Below are 22,953 nucleotides of genomic sequence, written 5' to 3' on the forward strand. Positions count from 1 at the left end.
AAAAAAAAAAAAAAAAAAATGGCCGGCATGGTAGCTCAAGCCTGTAATCCCAGCACTTCGGGAGGCCGAGGCAGATGGATCACGTCAGGAGTTCAAGACCAGCCTGGCCAAGACGGAAAAGCCCCGTCTCTACTAAAACTACAAAAATTAGTGGGGCGTGGTGGCAGGCACCTGTAATCCCAGCTACTCAGGAGGCTGAGGCAGAGAATTGCTTGAACCCAGAAGGCAGAGGCTGTGGTGAGCCGAGATCGTGCCATTGCACTCCAGCCTGGGTGACAAAGTGAAATTCCATCTTGCCTTACAATTCTGTGAAAAATGTTTTGAAGCTTCTTGTTAATGGCTTGGAATTATTTTATGTCTTTTCAGTATGCCTTCTTTTTCATCAGTAAATTCCTCCCAAATAAGCAGAAGCAATGTGTTTCTTCCACTGTAAAGCAGTGTTTAAAGGTCAGGGTTTATTTAACATTACTCCTCTTCACCCTACCTTAACTTTTAATCAAAGTTTTCAGTAAAAATATACACATATGTGTGTGTGTGTGTGTGTGTATTTATAAACAGTTTCTTTTTTGTTAGTAGGAGCTCCTCTGACAGCAGAAATTGACCAAGAGAAGAGCAACTAGATGTTGACCATGGGTGATCATCACCAAAAAAGGGAGCTGCCCATGAAATGCAAGTAAGCACAGAAGAAAGGTCTCCCATGTGGCAGAGCCAGTTTCTATGCACCAGCACCCAAGCTCTAGTCCCCATCCCCACCCCACATCCCCGAGACAGAGAACTGGTCACCAGCTCTCCATCTGGTCAGTCAGGTTTTCCAATGGCCAAGCAGAAGATTCAGATCTGGTACTGTTCTGCCAAACACAGTAGCCCCTAATCACATGTGGCTATTTAAGTTAATTAAAATTAGAAATTCAGTTTTTCAATCACACCAGCCACATTTCAAGTGTTCAATAGTCACGTTTACTGGTGGCGACCATATTGGACAGTGCCGCCTATAGAACATTACCATCAGAAAGTTCTATTTAACAGTACTGCTGTAGAACACATATTTGCCCAAACATCAGGGTTATTCACAAATAAAATGAATGTGCTTTTGGCAGGTAATATTTAAGAAGGTTTTACTAAGAAGGAAAGGTATTGATTGGCTCCCTGATAAATTATCCAAGAATTTCAGGAGGAGCAATTTATAATGTTAGTATAGTATCATTTACATATAAAAATGGAGTTTAACAAAGTAAAAAGATTCTTTTGTGTGCCCAGACTAAAAAATTAAATCAATATTTTTAAAGTGAAAAATGTTTGCTCACATAGATTAACTTCTTCAACCACAAGTGGGTTTTCATTATACTTGATCACCATCTGCTGGCCATGTTATTAAACTGCACACACAAAATGAAACGTTAGCTATATTGGGGTAAGACATACAGAATCCCAGCTTTTTGCCACAATGCATTCCTGGAAAACCACATCATAAAGAGGATCATTATAAAGCAAGTCACATTTCCAATAAGGGCAGGACCATAATTAGAATCTTCATTCCAAACTAAAATCTAGCATCAAATAACCCATGGCAAAATCTCATTAAAGCAAAGATGTAAAAACTATAGTCCTCTATAATCATTTAAAATAGGATAATCATTCTCCAAGTTCTTTCTTATAGGTATGAACACATGTATTATTTAGATGACCCAACATGAGTTAAAAGATATATATAATTTATATAAAATTAGCCTAAATCTGATATGGTAAAAATAGTAGGTAGTTAATAATAATTATTTGTACTCTCCTAGAAATCCTAAGCAATCTGGTGTAGGCCCCTAATAAAACGGCACCTAAAGAAATCTAATTAAATGCCTTCTTTTTCATCAATAAATTCCTCTCAAATAAGCAGAAGCAACGTATTTCTTCCACTGTAAAGCAGTGTTTAAAGGTCAGGGTTTATTTAACATTACTCCTCTTCACCCTACCCTAACTTTTAATCAAAGTTTTCAGTAAAAATAATAAGTGCTATTAAATCTTTTTTTTACATCTTTCCCTATCCCAGAACCTAACTGCACTTTGGTGATAAGCTACCAGACCACACATACTTCACTGAAAAGACATAAAATAATTGCAAGCCATTAACAAGAAGCTTCAAAACATTTTTCACAGAATTGTAAAGCAAGAATACAACCTATTACTTTTGTGTTCTGTCTTTGAGATAAAGCATGAAGAGTATATAGATGATGTGAACTAAAATCAAAATATTAGTTACCGGCTGAGCCCAGTGGCTCACACCTGTAATCCCAGCACTTTGGGAGGCCGAGGGAGGGGGATCACCTGAGGTCAAGAGTTCGAGACCAGCCTGGCCAGCATGATGAAACCTCGTTCTACTAAAAATACAAAAAAAAAATTAGCCAGGCATGGTGGCACATGCCTGTAATCCCAGCTACTCAGGAGGCTGAGGCAGAAGAATCGCTTGAACCCGGGAGACAGAGGTTGCAGTGAGCCAAGATCATGCCACTGCACTGCAGCCTGGGTGACAGAGCAAGACTCCATCTCAAAAAAAAAAAAAAAAAAAAGTTACTTAGGCAGCTTCAAATATATGGCGTGAAAAAATGTAAACAATGAGACCAGCCACTCTGTGTTCCTTCTATCCTTGAAAAAGAGGCCTGTTATATTGTTTAAAGATTCCTATAAAGCCTCTTTTAAAATACAATTACCATTCTTTATTTTGATATTGTGCAGGATTCATACTTACAATCATAACCTTTCTGCAGAGTCATAATTTATTTTTCTCAGGGAATACAAAATGAATTTTAGTAACTGAAAATAATTAATAACCAACAGACTTTAAGATAATACCCTTTGGGAGGATTAGTAATTACAGAAGCAAAAGAATGGTCAAACAATCTAACAAGCAAGGCCCTGATGAACTATTACAATAACAATCACCATACCAGTGATGATGGTGGTAGCCGCAGCTAACACTTAACAGGCCCTCTGTCAAGGGCTCTACATGCCTTATTTCACTTTGTCCTTACAACTCCATTTGCAAATGGAGACAGTGGTAGTACTAACCCCGAAGTTAGTACTACCACTGTCTCCATTTACAAATGATGAAACTGGGGTTTAGAGAAATTAAGTAACTTGCCTGAGGACAGACGGTTGCCAAGTGTCAGAAGTGGAATGTGAACAAAGGCAAACTGCTTTCTTTCAGCTCAACCTAGAAATAACCAAAAACAAAGGAATAGCTGCCCAGGATTGCTGACGCAGTACAAATGGAAAAAAACAGATAAAACTGAAATTTCCATATTTGCAGCATAAAGTACTTACACCTATATGATACACTAGAAAGAACATGGGTGTGAAATCATAAGGCCCTGCATTCCAATATTGGATCCATCACTGGAAAAGTCACTGGACTTTCCTGAAGCTGTTACCTCGTCTATAAATACAAAAGGGCAATGATGTCAACCTCACTGGACTGTAGAGAGGATTCAATCAGATGACTTGGAAAAGATTTCCAGAACAGTACCTAGCATGCAGTAGGAGATCCACAAATGGTATGACTTGCCTCACTTGGCCTCTGCTTTCACAAATTAGAAATATAAGTGGAATCCACAAACATTTATTTACTAGAAAATTTTTTATGTTTAAATGTATATATATTCGTTATACAAATTTATTAATTTGCAATGTGTATGCACAAACATTTTAACAAGATATTTCGGAAGGCACTGGACAGTATCTATCAAAATAGAAGAGTGTGATTATTAAAAATACCATAGACACATTTTTTTTACAAGAATGTTTTTAAATGTACACTCCAAAATAGTCCCAATCCCTAAAGCTAACCACCTTTAACAGTTTCATGTGTGGTACCCAGAAAGATTCCCTGCACACGAACACATATGTATCCATACAGCCTCTAAAACACATATACACAAACGCAAATGGAAGCTTCCTATACTTTATGTACTTCTTAACTTTATCCTATTAGACCTTGCCATAATAACCTATATATATGTGTGTGTATATATACACACACATATATACATATATACGTATATGTGTGTGTGTATATATATATATATTTTTTTTTTAACCGTTGCACAAGATGTTGAACCAACTAATAACCCCACCAACAAAGCAATTTCTCATCTAGGAATCCATAATAGCCCAAAACACATGCAGGCATATAATAATCATTCTTGATATTCTAACTGATAATTTGGCATCTTGAAATCATGGACCAAACTAACAGTCAAAGTTGTTCACATCCTTACCATCCCTGTCTTTTTGTGGGCACTTGGAAATTATATTACAAACCCTCCAACTACAAACCCCAACATTGGTGTTTCATTTTCTGTCTAATAGGGAACATCCCACCACTGTACAAAAAGGCTCTCATCCATGCTTCTCCTTGCTCCTTCTGCCTCCTGACCAACCCTTGTGCTTCTCCACGTGGCCTGCACGGTGTGGCATGCCTCCCTCCTCTTGGAAACTGTGAGAAATGAACTCTTCTTTCAAAGGCAACTTGTCTCTACGTCTGTCATCGTATAATATCTGATTAAAACAAACCCTTGGTGCATTTTTAAATAAGGTGCATGATGATGGATTACTAGGATGTTAACTCAGGCATTCTTTATAACAATCAAAAATTAAAAGCAGAAGAGACAGGTTAAATTATAGTATATCCACATTATGGATTATCTATAATTTAAAAGTCCACATGATACAGGTTTAAGACACAGTTGAGTAAAAAAAAAAAGAGCAAGTCTCAGAACAGCATGTACAACATGAGTCAACTGTAATTTCTTTCTTTTTTTTTTTTTTTTTTTCTGAGACAGAGTCTCGCTCTGTCACCCAGGCTGGAGTGCAGTGGTGCAATCTCAGCTCACTGCATCCTCTGCCTCCCGGGTTCAAGCGATTCTCCTGCCTCGGCCTCCCAAGTAGCTGGGACTACAGGCACCCACCACCATGCCCAGCTAATTTTTTGTATTTTTAGCAGAGACAGGGTTTTACCATATTGGCCAAACTGGTCTCGAACTCCTGACCTTGTGATCCGCGTGCTTGGCCTCCCAAAGTGCTGGGATTACAGGCATAAGCCACCGTGCCCGGCCTGTAATTTCTTAATTATATAGGTGTGGATGTCTATTGTAAAACGATATGCACAAAATTGCTAATGGTGATTACCACTCGAAAGTGGGATAAAGAGGACACAGAGAGAAGGACTGTGACTTTTTACTCTAAATATTTCTATACTGAGGTTTTTATTAACATGTATTATATATAGATTGCATACTTTTCTAAAATGAGGATAAAGACTGTACTAGTCATCAATTGCTGTATAACAAATTATTACAAATTTAACAGCTTTAAACAACACACATAAATTTTCTCATGTTTCTGCAGGTCAGAAGTCCAGGCACAGCTGAACTGGGTCCTCTGTTTAGGGCCACGGAAGGGTGCAATCATGATTGGACCAGACCTGGGTTCTCATCTAGAGGCTCTACTAGGGAAGGATTCACTTCTCGACTCGTGTGGATGTCAGCAGCATTCAGTTCCTTATGGCTATCTGATTCATGTATGATTTGTGGCAGCTGCTTCTTCCAAAGCCAGCAAACGGAATGACAGCAAGTCTACTAGCAAGATGAAGCAATGTAATCCTGGGAATAATATCCCATTACCATTGCCATAATCTATTGGTTAGAAGCAAGTCACAGGTCCTGCCCATACTCAAGGGGAGGGGATTATATAAGGGTATGAACACCAGAAGAAGGATCATGAAGACCACCATCAAGACAATTAAGGTCTTTATCAGACCTCCACAGTAAGTATCTGAAGGCTGATCAGAAAGATAATATATATTGATATAGCTCATGATTGTAGATCTAAATGAAATTAACCAAACTATACATGCATGAGATCTAAGTCTATGGTCTCCTTAGTAACATTTTCTAAAGTCATGCTCCAAACTCAAATATAACTAAAATATTTCATTGTCAAGAAAATAGGCAGATAGGCCAGGCATGGTGGCTCATGCCTGTAATCCCAGCACTTTGGGAGGCCAAAGTGGGCATATCACTTAAGGTCAGGAATTCGAGACCAGCCTGGCCAACATGGTGAAACCATGTCTCTACTAAACACAAAAATTAGCTAGGCATGCGCCTGTAATCCCAGCTACTCTGGAGGCTGAGGCAGGAGAATCGCTTGAACCTGGGAGGCGGAGGTTGCAGTGAGCCGAGATTGAGCCACTGCACTCTAGCCTGGGTGACAGAGTAAGACTCCATCTCAAAAAAAAAAAAAAAAAGAAAAGAAAATAGGCAGATATTTGACATAAAAATGCAGTAACAGATATATAATAGCAATGCAATGTGGAACAGTAGTTTTTCATATAGAAAATATGGGTAATAAGATTACCTTAAACCAAGAAATATGAAAAATGAAAGCAAAGAAGAGAACCAGGACAGGACTACTAGCTAAGTGTTGAAGCTGTTTGGTGTGAAATGCTAAGTACACTAGTATATAATGTATACTTGGAGGAAAAAATAAAGCGTGAGAATAAGCCAGATGGAGTATGACCTCACCATACTTCTAACAAGTTTGGAACAAGGCTATATACCATATCCTACAGGAAGAATAAAAGTAAAGGAAAGGTGCCATCTCTACTGAATAGGGAGTCCTAACAAAAAGGCTTCAAAAGGACTCTGCATCTTTAATAATATAAAAAGGCTAGGACACAAACAGCATCATCTAAAATGCCATTAGAAATACTTCACATACAAAAAGGTCTAAGTAAAGCAGGATTTTATAAAGTGATCAAAAAAGAAACACTAAGGGGGAAAAATCTTTTAAGATTAAAGAGGTTTTTCAAAGGACAAGTTGAAGTGGCTGTAAAATTTATGAGGCAGCATTAAACTTCAGTTCTAACTAACAATAAATTATTCACTATAAAAACATACATGTGTCAAATATTATAAGCCTCTTAAACTTTTTAAAACAATTTCTTGCAGAACTGATTAGATATATTAGGTCAAGATTAGCAGATACTAACTTTTTCATTAGCACACTATGATCACTTAAAGGGGGAAATTTAGAAAAGAAATAAGAAGACAGAACCATCAGTAGCTGATTCACCACATGTGATCTGATGTCACACATGATACATATTTCACCTTAAGATCAGTTTTCTTGGTTTTAGCTAAAGTAAATGTTAGTTTTATTTTTAAATGTCTTCATGTATGTAAAAACTACAAATATCTGTTAACTAATGTAAATCAAATTAAAATTGTAAAAATAATCAAGTTAAAACTATTAAATTAAAAGAAACATAAGATACCCTGAGATATTTTGTTTTGGCAGCCCTAACTGACCTTAGTGATTCTGACATTTGACAGAAGATATTTTAAGCATGTCCTTTCCAGTTCCTTCATTGTCATATTCCTCACAGTGTGTGAAGGGAATCGCTATAAACTACATCCAAGCTTCCCTCCATGTTTTCTAAAATTTATGCTTCCCTCAACGTTTTCTGAAATGTTAAAAAGAAAAAAAAATCCTTTTAGGCAATTTCCTCTGTCACAATATACCCGTTTCAAAGAGATTTTGTACAGATTAAATATGTGGCAGTGTCTAACACAATCTACTCATTCATGCATGTATTCACTCTTGAATATAGATACTTACAGAATTCCTAACACGTTCCTGCCCAGTGCTAGGGGCTGGAAATATAGCAAATACAGCAAACAGCAAAAACACAAGTTCCTACCTCATGAAATTTACAATCTAGCACACAGGACAGATAGTAAGCCTCTACGCATGGGATGAAGGCAGCAAAGAAACACAGAGTACTAAAGGAGTAAATAGCAGGGTTGCCTAAACTGCCCTGGGGTATCAGATAAGGCTTCTTTCACGTTGCGATCTCTGAAGGATGGGTAGGACTCACCAGGATCACAAGAGTGCCTGTTTCTCTCATTACTTATTATATAACTGACAACGAATGCCTCATACTCTAGCAATCCTCTTGCATTAAAACGCCATTTAATAATAGGTGACCAACAAAGAGAATTAAGTTATTTTTTACAATTGTGGGGATTTTACTACGGTTTCATTTCTCAAAAAAGTCAGTGAGTAATAGTTGAAGGATAGTCTCATTGTATCTTCTTAAACTTTATCCTGTATTCCAAAGAAGAAAAAAATCTATTCACCCGGACTCCCTGGAAATCTCAAGTCTATTTCCTATCCTTAACCCTTCTCTTATACACACCTGAATCCTTGCAAATACTTCCATGACTGCGCATAGCCACTTCATTGAAACTATCCATGTGCTTATCTCTCTCCCCCACTCATCTAACAATGGTTATAAATCAAAAGTCTGGAGGGCTTAACAGATGAGTTATCATACTGCCAGATATAAGGATATCCTTCACTTCTACAAAGACGTAGTGTCTGTCTCTCCCCTTCTGTTTTTTGTTCACAGATGAGGTCTCACTCTATTCCTCAGGCTGACCTCACACTCCTGGGCCCAAGCTAACCTCCTGCTTCCACCTCTTGAATAGCTAGGACCACAGACGCACAGGCTGTGCCCAATCCTCTTCCCTTCTTAAATCACATGATCCCTCTTTTCTACCTTTCTTCTTTCACTTGCTAGAACATAAAAATAGAAAAACAAATACTTCATTTTCCTCTTAACCCTACTTAAAGGGGGGAAAAACTCAAGCTCAATAACAGATGCAATAGACATCAAATTTGGTGTCAGGAATTAGAAGAAAATCGTGAAGGCATATGCTAAGGGGGTTAACCAAGAACTACTTAGCTCCAACCTATGGCTGTGTCCTGGAAAAAATTCTAGGTGTCCAGTTTTAAAGAGAAGCCAGAAAGTTGGGCTTTTATATGAAATTCCCCAAATGTTAATTTTGACAACTCATTTAAAATTGTTAAAGACATTGTTTAAGTCCAACAAAACAAATCTACCCACACGATTCATTCAGTTCAGGAAGATCACACATTTTCAAACTATGCTCTAAGCTCTAAGATACACGAAACTATTTTTGTACTGTAAACTCCACATTCATTACATCTAGAAAGGAACCCAGAATTTAGCTGGACTCTTAGCAGATATTTTGGGAAACAACTGATGTATTTTGCAGCTAAACTAAGAATCGTATTTTTCTTTGTATACAGACCACAATCTCTTTATACCTCTATATAAAAAGATTGCTTCAAAGGCTACAAAAATTCTACAATTACACCTCTTCTAATTGTAATTCTCCTATGAATGTAAAAATAAGTATTTTAAAACCACACTTCCTACAGACTTATCTATTCGTTTCTTTTTACTCTTCTGAACATGCCCTTAACTATTTCACCTCTTCCTTTTTGCCTCCCCATTCTGTTTCTCCTTTCTACTTAAATAATTTCATATGGACTGGATCTCTCACTTTTATCTTTTTTTTTTTTTTTGAGACAAGAGTCTTGCTCTATTGCCCAGGTTGGAGTGCAGTGGCGCGATCTCGGCTCACTGCAAGCTCCACCTCCCAGGTTCATGCCATTCTCCTGCCTCAGCCTCCTGAGTAGCTGGGACTACAGGCACCCGCCACCACGCCTGGCTAATTTTTTGTATTTTTAGTAGAGATGGGGTTTCACCATGTTAGCCAGGATGGTCTCCATCTCCTGACCTCGTGATCTACCCACCTCGGCCTCCCAAATTGCTGGGATTACAGGCGTGAGCCACCATGCCCAGCCTGTTTATATTTTTCGACCATAATATCTCAGGTCTGAAAAACACATATAAACAGACTACATCAACTGTGGAGACATTTCAAATTACTAATGATATTTCTATATCTGTTTAAGGAACAAACCAAAAAAATTATAGTGGACAAGAAAGATTATACTGTTAACAGAAACAGATTTCTAAAATTAAAATTACCAAGAGAATGGTGAGGATTGAACTACAAAGTATGGTACATGGTAATTGACACTGTCCTGTATTTTAACATTTCAAGGAATAAGGCCAAACGGAAAAGTAAAAATTTGATAAAAGTCCAAATTTACATCTATCCCTTCCCTAAAGCCAAAAATTATGCTACCACAATAATGGCCTTTTTGTACATTTCAAAAACTCAGAAATTTATTTTTATTTGCACTAAAAAAAACCTATTTAATACTCTAGTAAGAAAGCACTGTCTAATGGGGTTTATGCTTACATTCATTATATCATTAAGTGAAAACAAATATTGTTCAAGGTGGATTTGCAGGATTTTATATTTTGTTCAAGTTATTGATAATGCTTTTAATGTATGCTTGTCATAAAGGAAAATACATAATTGTGTCATTTAAAGATGCTCAGGGACCACTTGTCAAGCAATCAAAAATATATATGAAGTTAACAGGTATCTATTAAATGGCTAAAAATATAAAATAATCTTGAATGTGCAGTTAAGGGAAAAGTAAAACTACTTACCATTTAAAAAAAAGGAAAAACAGAATGTATAAATCAGTTCCAAAGACAGACTAAATGATGAAACACATTCAAAATCCCATTCTCTTAGCATACCTGTAGACATCAGTTGGCGACTGCACCAAAGTGTCATCTTCTCCAGAAGAGAGTTTCCATGATTCATTTAATTTGTGTTCACTTGTCTCTGGCTCACCCAGTACCCAGGCTGGTAATCCCTCTGGGCTTGAACCTTTTGCTCGTGCTGGATTTGGTTCATCAAAATAGATGGACTGATTTTTAAAAGTTAGAAAAATTATTCTTTCAAAATGTACTATAATAAAACCACTAAAATTTCCACCAAGTTTCAAGTTTGATAACAGCCTTTCAAATACTCAAATTCAATTACATTCAAACATTTAAAAAATTAAATGTACATTGAATTATGAGATATTAAAATACATTAAGTGATAACATATTTACATTTTAGTTGCACTCTACTGCCTAAGAAATACAATAAACAGAAGTACATAACAGATAAATCTGATAGTAATGTTTATATTACAAAAGGAATATTAAAGACGAAAAGTTAAATACAAAGTTTTTTTTTAATTATATGCTATCCTATCTCTTTCTGTAATCACTAACTACTTTACACACACACAAAAAGAAATCAGTGGGACGAGAAACACAAACAATGCAACCCAGGAATTAAAATTAGGAATCCCTTGATAAGGTAGGAACAGCAGAGTGAAAAACCTGGGATTTAGTTCTGGCCACACTACTAACTAGCTGGGAAACCCAAGAGAGTTCTCTAAACTTTCACATTATTATTATTTGTTAAATAAAGTCCTTCCCTTTGATTCTATGAAATTGTGTGAATGGGAAAACATGATACAATATACTCGTATCTTCAAATCTAGATGTGCTTCATAAAATGTTCTACCTTTACACGTTTCTAAAGAAAACTCTGCATTGACTGCACATCTCTGCAACAATTCTCCCAATCCTACAGACAAAATCCTCAAGGCACTGTTCTTTAGGGAGGATGACACAAGATCCTCCACTCCATATGGGACATGCACAGAAATTTCTTTTTAAATGACACAGTCATTAAAACTTTTGGCATTGTGCCACGGAAAACAGGAATTATTCTCTAATGCTCAGCGTGCAACTTGACTAAGTTGTGCTTTAAGTAAACTGATAAAATATAAAAAGTTTTAAAATACATCACACAGGAATTCTGCAGTTCATTAAAAAAATACATATCTATCCTAACAGCAACTACCAAAGCTACCAATACCTAGTACTCCTTCTTAAGTACAGGCACTCAAATACCACACAAACCAAGTTATATTTTATGGTTACAAGGACCAGGACAGTGACAATTTATCCACCAAGCATAATAACTGCCTTTGCAATAAAGCTGATTTTGACAATGAAATTAATTTAAGTACAGAAAATGACTTTTAAACTCCAATTTATTACTGTCATTTTATTAGAGTAAAAAGGAACTTTTACAAATCATGCACTCCAATCTCTCATGAACGTTTAAATATATATGAAAGAGTTTAAAAACTAGAATTTGCTGAATTACATAAAAATTACCATTATAATCCAGTGAAAATTAGCAAAAAGTAAAGCTCAATATAAAAAATTTCATTTTCAGTTTTTTAGAAATATTGTTGAATACTGAGGCATAACTAAATCAATAAGGATACTCCCCTTATAAGCAATACATGTATTTTATTAAAGGTGGAAAAAATTGAATCATGAAGAAAAAAACAATTTTAATATATTATCTAGCACATACAATCTAATAGTATTACCATTCCCCAAAGGGATGATAACTTGATGCTTTTTTTTAAATGAAACTAATATATATCTTTTGTTCATTGATACCTACCATGTATGAAGGTAGAATTTTTAGTGTCCCGGGTTCAGGTCGGTGTGTAAAAGGGCCTTCAAGCACACCTCGTTTAAGCATATGCAATAATAATTTTGCATACAGGTTCCGATTCTTCCTCCCCATTATTCCTGCACCTGTTCCTGAAGGTTCGCACAGCTTTCTAATCCAAAGAGCACACCTCTGCCGTTCTATAAATACAGAAGAACTATTAGAAACTTGATTTTTTATAAAATGAAACATTCGATTACAAAGACCTATAATAGCACCTGCTTTAGTCTAAAAGAAGGACCAACAAACCTTTTCTGTTAAAGGCCAGAGAGTATATACTTTAGGCTTCACAGGCCATATGATCTCTGGCACAACTACTCTGCCACTGTAGCATGAAAGCACTCAGAGACTGTAAGTAAACAAATGGCATGACTATGTTCCAATAAAACCTGACAAAAAAAGACTGTGGGCAGGAGTTGGCCCATGGGCCATTGTCTGCTAACTCCTGGTCTACAATTTAACTTTATTAGGTAATTGGTAAATGAGAAAGACAAACGCAAAGAAATATTTTCTCAAAAATAAAATCTCTAGATTATCATTAAATAACTTTAATTTTTAATTTTTAATTATTGTGAGTACACAGTAGATATATATATTTAGGCAGTACATGAGATATTTTGATACAGGCACGTAATGTATAATAGTCACATCAGGATAAATGGGGTATCTATCCATCACTTCAAGCATTTATCCTTTGTATTACAAACAATCCAATTATACTCTTAGTTATTTTTAAATATGCCATTAAATTATTATTGACTGTAGTGACTCTGTTGTGCTGTCAAATACTAGGTTGTATTCTCTCTATGTTTTTGTACCCATTGACCATCCCCACTTCCTCCCCACCCATCCTTCCCACCCTCTGCAAACCGTCCTTCTATCTCCATGAGTTGAATTGTTTTAATTTTAGCTCCCAAAAATTAGGAGAATATGTGAAGATTGTCTTTCTGTGCCCAGCTTATTTCACTTAACATAATGTCCCCCAGTTCCAGCCATGTTGTTGCAAATGACAGGGTCTCATTCTTTTTTATGGCTGAGTACTCCATTGTGTACATGTATCACATTTTCTTTATCCATTTGTCTGTTGATGGACACTTAGGTTGCTTCCAAATCTTGGCTATTGTGAACAGTGCTGCCACAAACATGGGAGTGTAGATATCTCTTGGATACACTGATTTCCTTTCTTTTGGGTATATAACTAGCAGTGGGATTGCTGGATCACATGGTAGCTCTATTTTCTAGTTTTTCTGAGGAATCTCAAACTCTTCTCCATAGTCACTCCACTAATTTGCTTTAACACCGAAAGTGTAGGAGAGTTCCCTTTTCTCCACATCCTTGCCAGTGTTTGTTATTGCCTGTCTTTGGATAAAAGCCATTTTAACTGGGGTGAAATAATATCTCACTGTAGTTTTTATCTGTGTTGCTCTGATGATCAGTGACGTTGAACATCTTGTCACATGCCTGTTTACCATTTGTATGTCTTCTATTGAGAAATGTCTATTTAGATCTTTTGCCCATTTTTAAATCAGATTATTTGATTTTTTTGTATAGAGTTGTTTGAGCTCCTTATATATTCTGGTTATTCCCTTGTCAGATGAATAGTTTGAAAAGATTTTCTCTCATTCTCTGGATTGTCTCTTCACTTTGTTGATTGTTTCCTTTGCAGAAGCTTTTTAACTTGATGAGATCCCATTTGTCCATTGTCGCTTTGGTTGCCTGTGCTTTTGAAGTATTACTCAAGAAATCTTTGCCCTGACCAATACCCTGGAGATTTTCCCCAATGTTTTATTTTAGTAGTTTTCTTGTTTGAGGTCTTAGATTTCAGTCTTTAATCCATTTTTATTTTTGTATATGGTGGGAGATAGGGGTCTAGTTTCATTCTTCTGTATAGGGATATTGAAAACTTGATATCCATATACAGAAGAATGCCTTTAAAAATGTTTGCATTTTTGCTGTGAAAATTATGTAATCACAAAACAAACTCATGAAATATTGGGATTACTTTTTACAAGAAAATACAAAAGTGAAACTGATAAACTTAAGTAAATGGCACCATTTACTGAAGAGACTGTCCTTTCTCCAGTATAAGTCCTTCACACCTTTGTCAAAAATGAAATTACTGTAAATGTATAGATTTGTATCTGGGTTTTTAATTCTGTTCCATAGGTCCATGTGATTGTTTTTATGCCAGTACCATGACAGTTTGGTTACAATTGCTCTGTAGTATAATTTGAAGTCAGGTAATGTAATTCCTCCAGTTTTATTATTTTTGCTCAGGATAACTTTGGCTATTCTGGGTCTTTTGTGGTTCTACATAAATTTTAAGGTTGTTTTTTTCTATTTCTGTGAAGAATGTCATTGGTATTTTGATAGGGATTGCACTGAATCTGCAGATTGGTTTGGGTAGGATGGACATTTTAACAATATTGATTATTTCAATCCATGAACATAGAGTATCTTTCTATTTTTTTGCGTCCTCTTCAATTTCTTTCATTAACGTTTTATAGTTTTCATTATAGAGATCTTTCACTTCTTTGGTTAATTCCTAGATATTTTATTTTATTTGTAGCAACTGGAAATGAGATTACTTTCTTGATTTCTTTTTCAGATTGTTTGCTGTTGGCATATAGACATGTTACTGATTTTTGTATGTCGATTTTGCACCCTGCATCTTTACTGAATTTGTTTATCTGTTTTAATAGTTTTTTGGGGGAGTCTTTAGGTACTTCCAATATAAGATCATAGCATCTTTAAACAAGCATAATTTGACTTCTTCCTTTCCAATTTCGATGCCCTTTATTTCTTTCTCTTGCCTGACTGCTCTAGCTAGGACTTCCAATACTATGTTGAATAACAGTGGTGAAAGTGAGCAACCTTGTTGTATTCCAGATCTTAAAGGAAAGGCTTTCAGTTTTTCCCTATCCAGTACAATACTAGCTATGGGTCTGTCATATATGAATTTTATTATGTTGAGGAATGTTACTTCGATACCCAGTTTTTTTAGGGGTTTTATCACGAAGGGATGTTGAATTTTATCAAATGCTTTTCCAGCATTAATTGAAATGATCATACAGTTTTTGTCCACCATTGTGTTATGATTTATCACATGGATTGATTTGCATATGTTGAACCATCCTTGCATCCCTGGAATAAATCCTAGTTGGTCATGATGAATGATCTTTTTAATATATTGTTGAATTCTGTTTGCAAGTATTTTGCTGAGGATTTTTGCATTAATGTTCATCAGGGATACTGGCCTGTAGTTTTCTTTTTTTTGATGTATCTTTGTCTGGTTTTGGTATCAGGGTAATACTGGCCTCACAGAATGACTTTGAAAATATTCCTCCCTCCCCTATTTTTTTTGAATAGTTTGAGTAAGATTGGTATTATTCTTTAAATGTTTAGTAAAATTCATCAGTGAAGCCATCAAGTCCAGGGCTTTTCTTTGCTGGGAGACGTTTTATAAATAAATTTCTGTGATAAAATTTTGTTATAATTTTGCATCTCTAAAATAATTTTAGATGTATTGAAAAAATCTTTCCATAATTTTAATTATGTAAACCTTGAAAGAGATAAAATGCAATCTCTGATTTATCTAAGCATTTTCAACTTATTCTAAAATTAAATCTTGAATGTTTTATGAAATCCAATAATACCCAGGGATTTGTAGCTGACTGATTGAGGGTTTTAACATCTTTAAAAATAATTGAGCACTATTTACATGTCATTTTGTGAAATAATTATTCTTTTCAAAATCTACCTAAAAATCACAGCACAGTTTAACCCACATACAATGGTCTATATTATCTTGCCATGACACAGGATTGTTTTAGGTCTCATGAAAACTATTCTGGTATTAATTTTTTATCAGTCTAAGTCAATTTGAGGATTATATATCTAATGCAAATCATAAATCTGCTCTAATCTTTTAGTTTACAAAGGTCATATTCATTTATTGTTTTACCTACAAAAATCACTAAGACCGGATTGACTATGTTGCAAACATCATTTCAGGTTGGAAACTTATGCCTTTAAAATTTTTTGTATTTTTTGCTGTGAAAATTATATAATCATGAAACAAACTTCATGAAATATTGGGAACACTTTGAACAAGAAGAAAATACAAAAGTGAAACTGATAAACTTAAGTAAATAGTTTTTCAATCTACATACTTTCCACATCCCATAGCAAACTGCAATCTATATAATATTCTAATGTCCAGAATTTAGTACAATTTGGTTAATGAAAGAATTCATTCCTCTATGTAAAATAATGGGAAAACCCATTATCACAAGTTGAATTTAGCAATAAGATGTAATTTATTATGAATTTCTAGTTCTTGTTTAAGATGTGAGTTTCGGATTGCTTATCATAAACTAATTAAATAAAAGAAAGCCATGGATGTACCAATATTGACAATGTGTCAAGGAATCAAAGATTACAATTAATGAATTCTATGTACCTAATTTTTTTTTCTTTTGAGATGGAGTCTTGCTCTGTCACCCAGGCTGGAGTGCAGTGGTGCAATCTCGGCTCACTGCAAGCTCTGCCTCCCGAGTTCACGCCATTCTCCTGCCTCAGCCTCCCAAGTAGCTGGGACTGCAGGCGCCCGCCAACACGCCCATCTAATTTTTGTGTGTGTGTGTGTATTTTTAGTAGAGACGGGGTTTCACCATGTTAGCCAGGATGGTCTTGATCTCCTGACCTCATGATCCACCCGCCTCAGCCTCCCAAAGTACTAGGATTACAGACGTGAGCTACCGTGCTTGGCCCCTAAAATCTTTTTTTTAAAAAAGATAAAATATGAGGATGGTTTGATTTGAAATACATTTACAATGAGAAATTTTAATACAAATGTTTCCTAATCAGCAAATCTAAGACAAAAAGAAAAAAAGGTAGTGAATATTAGAAGAGGATGCAATATAAAAATATCATTAGATATCATTCAAATAATCATGAACTTGAGTCATGGGACATGAAACATTCCTTTGAAAAATATCAGAGGAAGAAAGAAGAGGTTAAAGCCCGACAAGGTCAAGAGCAGAAGGCAGAGGAGGAGGTCTTCAAGGGAAGACCATGGCAACTTACCCAGGACTAGGAAAGGTTGAAGGCCCTAGAACAATAGGTGAACACAGAATGCATAATTTATATATCATACTCCCTTCTCCTAACACAGCTCCCTGGAATAAAGGCAACAGTCTCTCCACTTATCCATGGTTTTGCTTTCCTCTGTTTCAGTTACCCACACTCGAATGCAGTCCAAAAATAGGTGAGTACAATACAATAAGATACTTAGAAAGAGGGAAATTACTTTCACACAATTTTTATTACATTATATTGTTATAATTGTTCTATTTTATTATTAGCTATTGTTGTCAATCTCATACTGTACCTAACTGATAAACTAAATTTAATCATCAGTGTGTATGTAAAGGAAAAGACAGAGCGCATATAGGTTTTAGTACTATCAGCTGTTTCAGGCAACCTCTGGGGGTCTTGGAATGTATTCCTCAAGATTAGGGGGGATTGCTATATTTAATACTGAGTCAGTTCCTCACTGAATATAGAGTCCACTCAGACACGTCAGGGAAACAGGCAACTTGGAAAAAGTAAAAGCCATAGTTTCCTGGTCCCACTTCAAACCTACCACTCAAAAGCTACCAAGTCACATTTACCTTTACAGACAATCTTACACCTACTATGGCTTAGAGAATCTTCCCAGTCCCCAAAATTCTCTCCAATTGCTCTCTAGTGCCTTAAGTTACATGAAAATTCTCCAACTTGAGAAAAAGACTTTCATTCCATAATTAGAAATAACAGGCCAGGAATTGGAGACAAGATAGCAACAAAACTTTATTCACACTGGATTTTGTTATGCCAACAAATAAGCATAAAAGACCAATAGATTATTTTCTGCTTTGATAGACAAAAAGGCCAGAGAACAGGAGAACAGTAGGCTCCTCCTGTCTCTGGCCCTTTCCATAGAAAGAAGAAAACTTTGCAAGAAAAATTTCCACAGAGAAAAGAAAAAGATGCAAGAAAAAAGGTTGTAGCTAACTTTAGAGATCCATGTGCTGTAAGCTCATGACATGTGAGACGAGGCATCACAATAAGATCTGTCCACAGTTTGGCAAGACATTATCACTGAATGTCTATCTACCCTTGAACAACTCAGTGTAAACAGTCCTATGTCAATGGCAAAAATTGTTACTAGAGAAAATCAGTTTTTCTTCCATGTTGATAGTTCATTGGTTTGACTAAATAATATAAAGAAAAAACTTAATCTTAAGAATCTAATTTTCAAACATAATCTTACCTGTCCTATGAGGTAATTTTAGAACAAAGGGCTTCATATCAACCACAAAGTGATCAAATTCTGCATCCAGCTTCTCCCATTTTTCTTCTTCACTTCCCACTTCCATAATCCAATCTGTAAAAGATTTTAAATCAAAATATTAAGGATTTGTATGCTGAAAACTACAAAACTCTGATGAGAGACATTTAAAAAAAAAACTCGTAAGAGTTAAATATCAGTTCTCCCCAAATTGACCTGTAGATTTAGTGCAATTCCAATCAAAACCCAGCTGTATTATTTGTAGAGATAAGCTTAACTCTAAAATTTACATGAAAAGGTAAAGGAACTAAAGAGCCCAAACAATTTTGAAAAAGTACAAAGTTGGAGAACTCACATTATCAGATTTTAAGATGTACTCCAAAGCCACAGTAGTCAAGACAATTGGTATTGGTGAAAAGATAGATCAATGGAAAAGATTAGAAAGTCCAGAAACAGACCAAAACAAACATGAACAACTGATTTTCAACAAAGGTGTGATCCATGAAGAAATGACAGTTATTACAACAAATGATGTCATAACAACTGGATATCCATATACAAAAAAAAAAAAAAAACAACGAATTGAACCTCAACCTAAACTTCATCCTGTATATAAAAATTAACTCAATATGCATCACAGACCTAAGTGTAAAAATGTAAAACTATACAACTCTTAGAAGAAAGCATGGGAGGAAATCTTTGCAAACTTGAGTAAGGCTAAGATTTCTCATATACAACATTAAAAGCACTACCCACTAAAGGAAAAACTGACTAGGCACGATAGCTCATGCCTGTAATCCCAGAACTTTGGGAGGCCCAGGCAGGAGGAATGCTTGAACCCAGGAGTTAAAGACCAGCCTGGGTAATTTGGTGAGACCCCATCTCTACAAAACAAAAAAAAATTAAAAATTAGCCAGGTGTAGTGGTACGTACCTGTAGTCCCAGCTACTTCGGATGCTGAGGTGGGAGGATTGCTTGAAAGTGTGAGAGGTCAAGGCTGCAGTGGGCCATGATCGCACCACTAAACTCTAGCCTCGGTGCTAGATAGAGCAAGACCCTATCTCAAAAATAAAAAAGAAAGCTGATATATTGAACTTCACAAAAAAAAAAGTGTCCTGTAAAGGACTCTGTTAAGGAATTGAGAAGATAAGCCACAGACCAGAACGAAATATTTGCAAATCATACATCTCATATGAGACTTGTATTGAGAATACATAAGGAACTCTCAAAACTCAACAATCAGAAAACAAACTACCCCGATAATCAGCAAAAAAAATTAGTCCCTTTACCAAAGAAGAAATACAGATGGCAAGTAAGTACATGATAAGATGCTCAATATCATTACAGAAATGCAAATTAAAACTATACTGAGATACCACTAACATTAAAAATGCAAACAATACCAAGTGCTAGTGAGGATGTACAACAACAGGAACTCTCATGCATTGCTGGTAGAAATACAAAATAGTACAGGCACTCTGGAAAACAGTTTGGCAGTTTCTTACAAAAATAAACACACACTCAGCCTATGACCCAGAAATCCCACTCCCAGGTATTTAGCTAAGTGAAAAGAAAAATCTATATACACACAAAAATCCAAATGTGATTTTTTTTAAATAACCACCAAACAACTGAAAACAGCCCAAATGTCCCTCAACTGGGGACTAGATAAACTGTGGCATATCCACACAATAACATAGTACTCAGCAACAGAAAGGAATGAACTACTGATACACACACAACATGGAAACTTCAAATCCTTATGCTAAGTGAAAGAAGCCCTTCTCAAAAGGCTGCATACTGCCTAATTCCATTTGTGTGACATTCTAGAAAAGGCAAACAATATAAACATAAAGAACGGATCAGCGGCTCATGGGGTTAGCAGTGGCAGCAGAGTCTCAACACAAAGGGATGGCACAAAGAAACGATTTGGCATGTTGGAATTGTTCTGTACACTGTCTATGTAGGAAGTTATGAGAACCTACAGTGTGTAAAAACTGATAGAACTACATGCCAAAAAAAGTGCATTTGCTGTATATAAATTTTAAAAAAATTTTTTTCAGACAGAGTCTTGCTCTGTTGCCCAGGCTACAGAGTGCAATGGCATAATCATGGCTCACTGCAAACCCCGCCTCCTGGGTTCAAGCGATTCTCCTGCCTCAGCCTCCTGAGTAGCTGGGATTACAGGCACACACCACCATGCCTGGCTAATTTTTCTATTTTTAGTAGAGACAGAGTTTCACCATGTTGGTCAGGCTGGTCTCGAACTCCTGACCTCATGATCCACCCACCTCAGCCTCCCAAAGTGCTGGGATTACAGGCATGAGCCACTGCACCCTCCACCAAATATAAATTTTTTAATCCTCTTTAAAAACTATAAAATATTGGTCATCATACTTCTAATTAACAGGAAAAACACTGAATACAAAGGGGGTGAATCCCAAAAATCAAAAGTGTAGGTTTTGACAAAATTTGTTAAGTTAAAAATACATCCATACTCTACATGTTCCTTTAAATTGTGAAATGTCCTGATAGGGATGTGCGCTACCTTTACATTATGAATGGTGCCAATTTTTCATTTATTCCATTTACAAATTCTATATTTGGTGAAAAGCTTTGTTCTGCCTCATAAGCTATCTTGCTCCACAAACTGCCCTCTATCTGCTAAACCAGCTTCTAATATTTATCACATTATCATATGGTTTCCACCATTTCATCATCAACAACCTCTTCATAGAAAGTTCTCTCTACCCCGTCTCTGTAAGTAAATCCTAGCTTTTACTTGCTGACTTTACTTTCCTCAGTCATTAGAGGTAAGCCAAGGTCTCTCATAATCTCTCTCATTCTCTCTCTCTCTCTCTCCCCACCTGCTCTCTCATGCATCCTCTGTAGTCTTTCACTTTCTCCACTCAACCACGCAGTGGAAGGAAAACACTTACCAAGATCCATCTTGCCACTTCCCAACTACTGCTCTTCCTCCCTCAGCCCCAAAATCCCTCATGAGGCTCAACGCTCCAACCATCTGACTACCACGTACTCCCCTTTCTCATCTCTGTCATCTTGCAAAGAAATCCGTCTGAAACTAACCTCTTGTCCTCTTTTTTCTTTTCTTTTCGTTTTTTTGTTTGTTTGTTTGTTTGTTTGTTTTTTTGTTTTTTTGAGACGGAATCTCACTCTGTCACCCAGGCTGCAATGCAGTGGCATGATCTCGGCTCACTGCAACCTCCGCCTCCCAGGTTCAAGGAATTCTCCTGCCTCAGCCTCCCGAGTAGCTGGGACTACAGGCACCCACCACCACGCCCAGATAATTTTTCGTATTTTTAGTAGAGACGGGGTTTCACTGTGTTAGCCAGGCTAGTCTTGATCTCCTGACCTCGTGATCCGCCTGCCTCGGCCTCCTAAAGTGCTGGGATTACAGGCATGAGCCACCATGCCCGGCCGCCTCTTGTCCTCTTAAATGCTCTCTTCTTATTCCACTAGATCTTTCCTTTCTACTTGGCAAGGCCGCAATCCCTTGATGCCCTCCTTCATGCTCTACAGGGTTGCTGGAAAAAAATGGCACTGCCTTGTAGTCAGACAGCTTCCAACATTACCTGAACCCTCAGGAGTCTCGCTATTTCCTACTCCACGAAGCAGCTTTAAAACTTTTCCCAAATATCTTACAGCCCCTTGAATAACTCCAGCCTCTCCTCTCAATTTAAAAATCATACATTTTGCTTCACGGAAAAAATAATAGCCAGGTGGTACCACCCCAAGATGTCGTTCCTCCCATCTCTCAACTTACCTCTCAGAGAAAACACTCTTCCACCTCTGCTCCTGTATCAGACACAATAACTCTCCCTCTATCTGTCCTCTATCAATTGCCTATCCGCTATGTAAAATTTTCCATCTCCACTGACTCCTTCCCCTCTGATAGCAGCTGAGAAATATCTCAAAATCTGCCTGCTTCTCTATTCTCACTGCCACAATCTCAGATAAAGGCCTGCTCACCACTTAACTTGGACTACTGTGGCAGCCTCATCATCTGTCTCCCTACTGTCAGTTTTCTCTAGTTGAGTCCATTTTCCTCACCTGTTCCAGAATGAGTTTCCTAATAACAAAGCTAAGTCTATCACTTCCTGTTTAAAAATCTCCCCTCACTCTAGCATTCCATTTACCAAATCCACTTACTTTCTCCACTTCATCAACTTCTATCCAGATCTCACCCCCTGTATATTACCTCTTCTATCTCCATCATGGTAGCAA

At 36.5% G+C, this 22,953-nt stretch overlaps 1 protein-coding gene across 1 annotated transcript in view; it reads right to left on the reverse strand.

The window, feature by feature from the left end:
• Nucleotides 1-22,953, reverse strand: part of LOC131382575 (centrosomal protein of 112 kDa-like) — a 69,205-nt gene that overhangs the window by 39,788 nt on the left and 6,464 nt on the right. The window contains exons 3-5 of the mRNA XM_058434863.1: nucleotides 18,691-18,804; nucleotides 12,324-12,514; nucleotides 10,538-10,710 (exon numbers count right to left, since the gene is read on the reverse strand). Coding sequence (XP_058290846.1) covers nucleotides 10,538-10,710; nucleotides 12,324-12,514; nucleotides 18,691-18,804 — 478 coding nt within the window. The remainder of the gene's footprint in view (nucleotides 1-10,537; nucleotides 10,711-12,323; nucleotides 12,515-18,690; nucleotides 18,805-22,953) is intronic.

Source organism: Hylobates moloch, unplaced genomic scaffold (assembly GCF_009828535.3).
Source record: "Hylobates moloch isolate HMO894 unplaced genomic scaffold, HMol_V3 SCAFFOLD_69, whole genome shotgun sequence".
NCBI lineage: Eukaryota > Metazoa > Chordata > Mammalia > Primates > Hylobatidae > Hylobates > Hylobates moloch.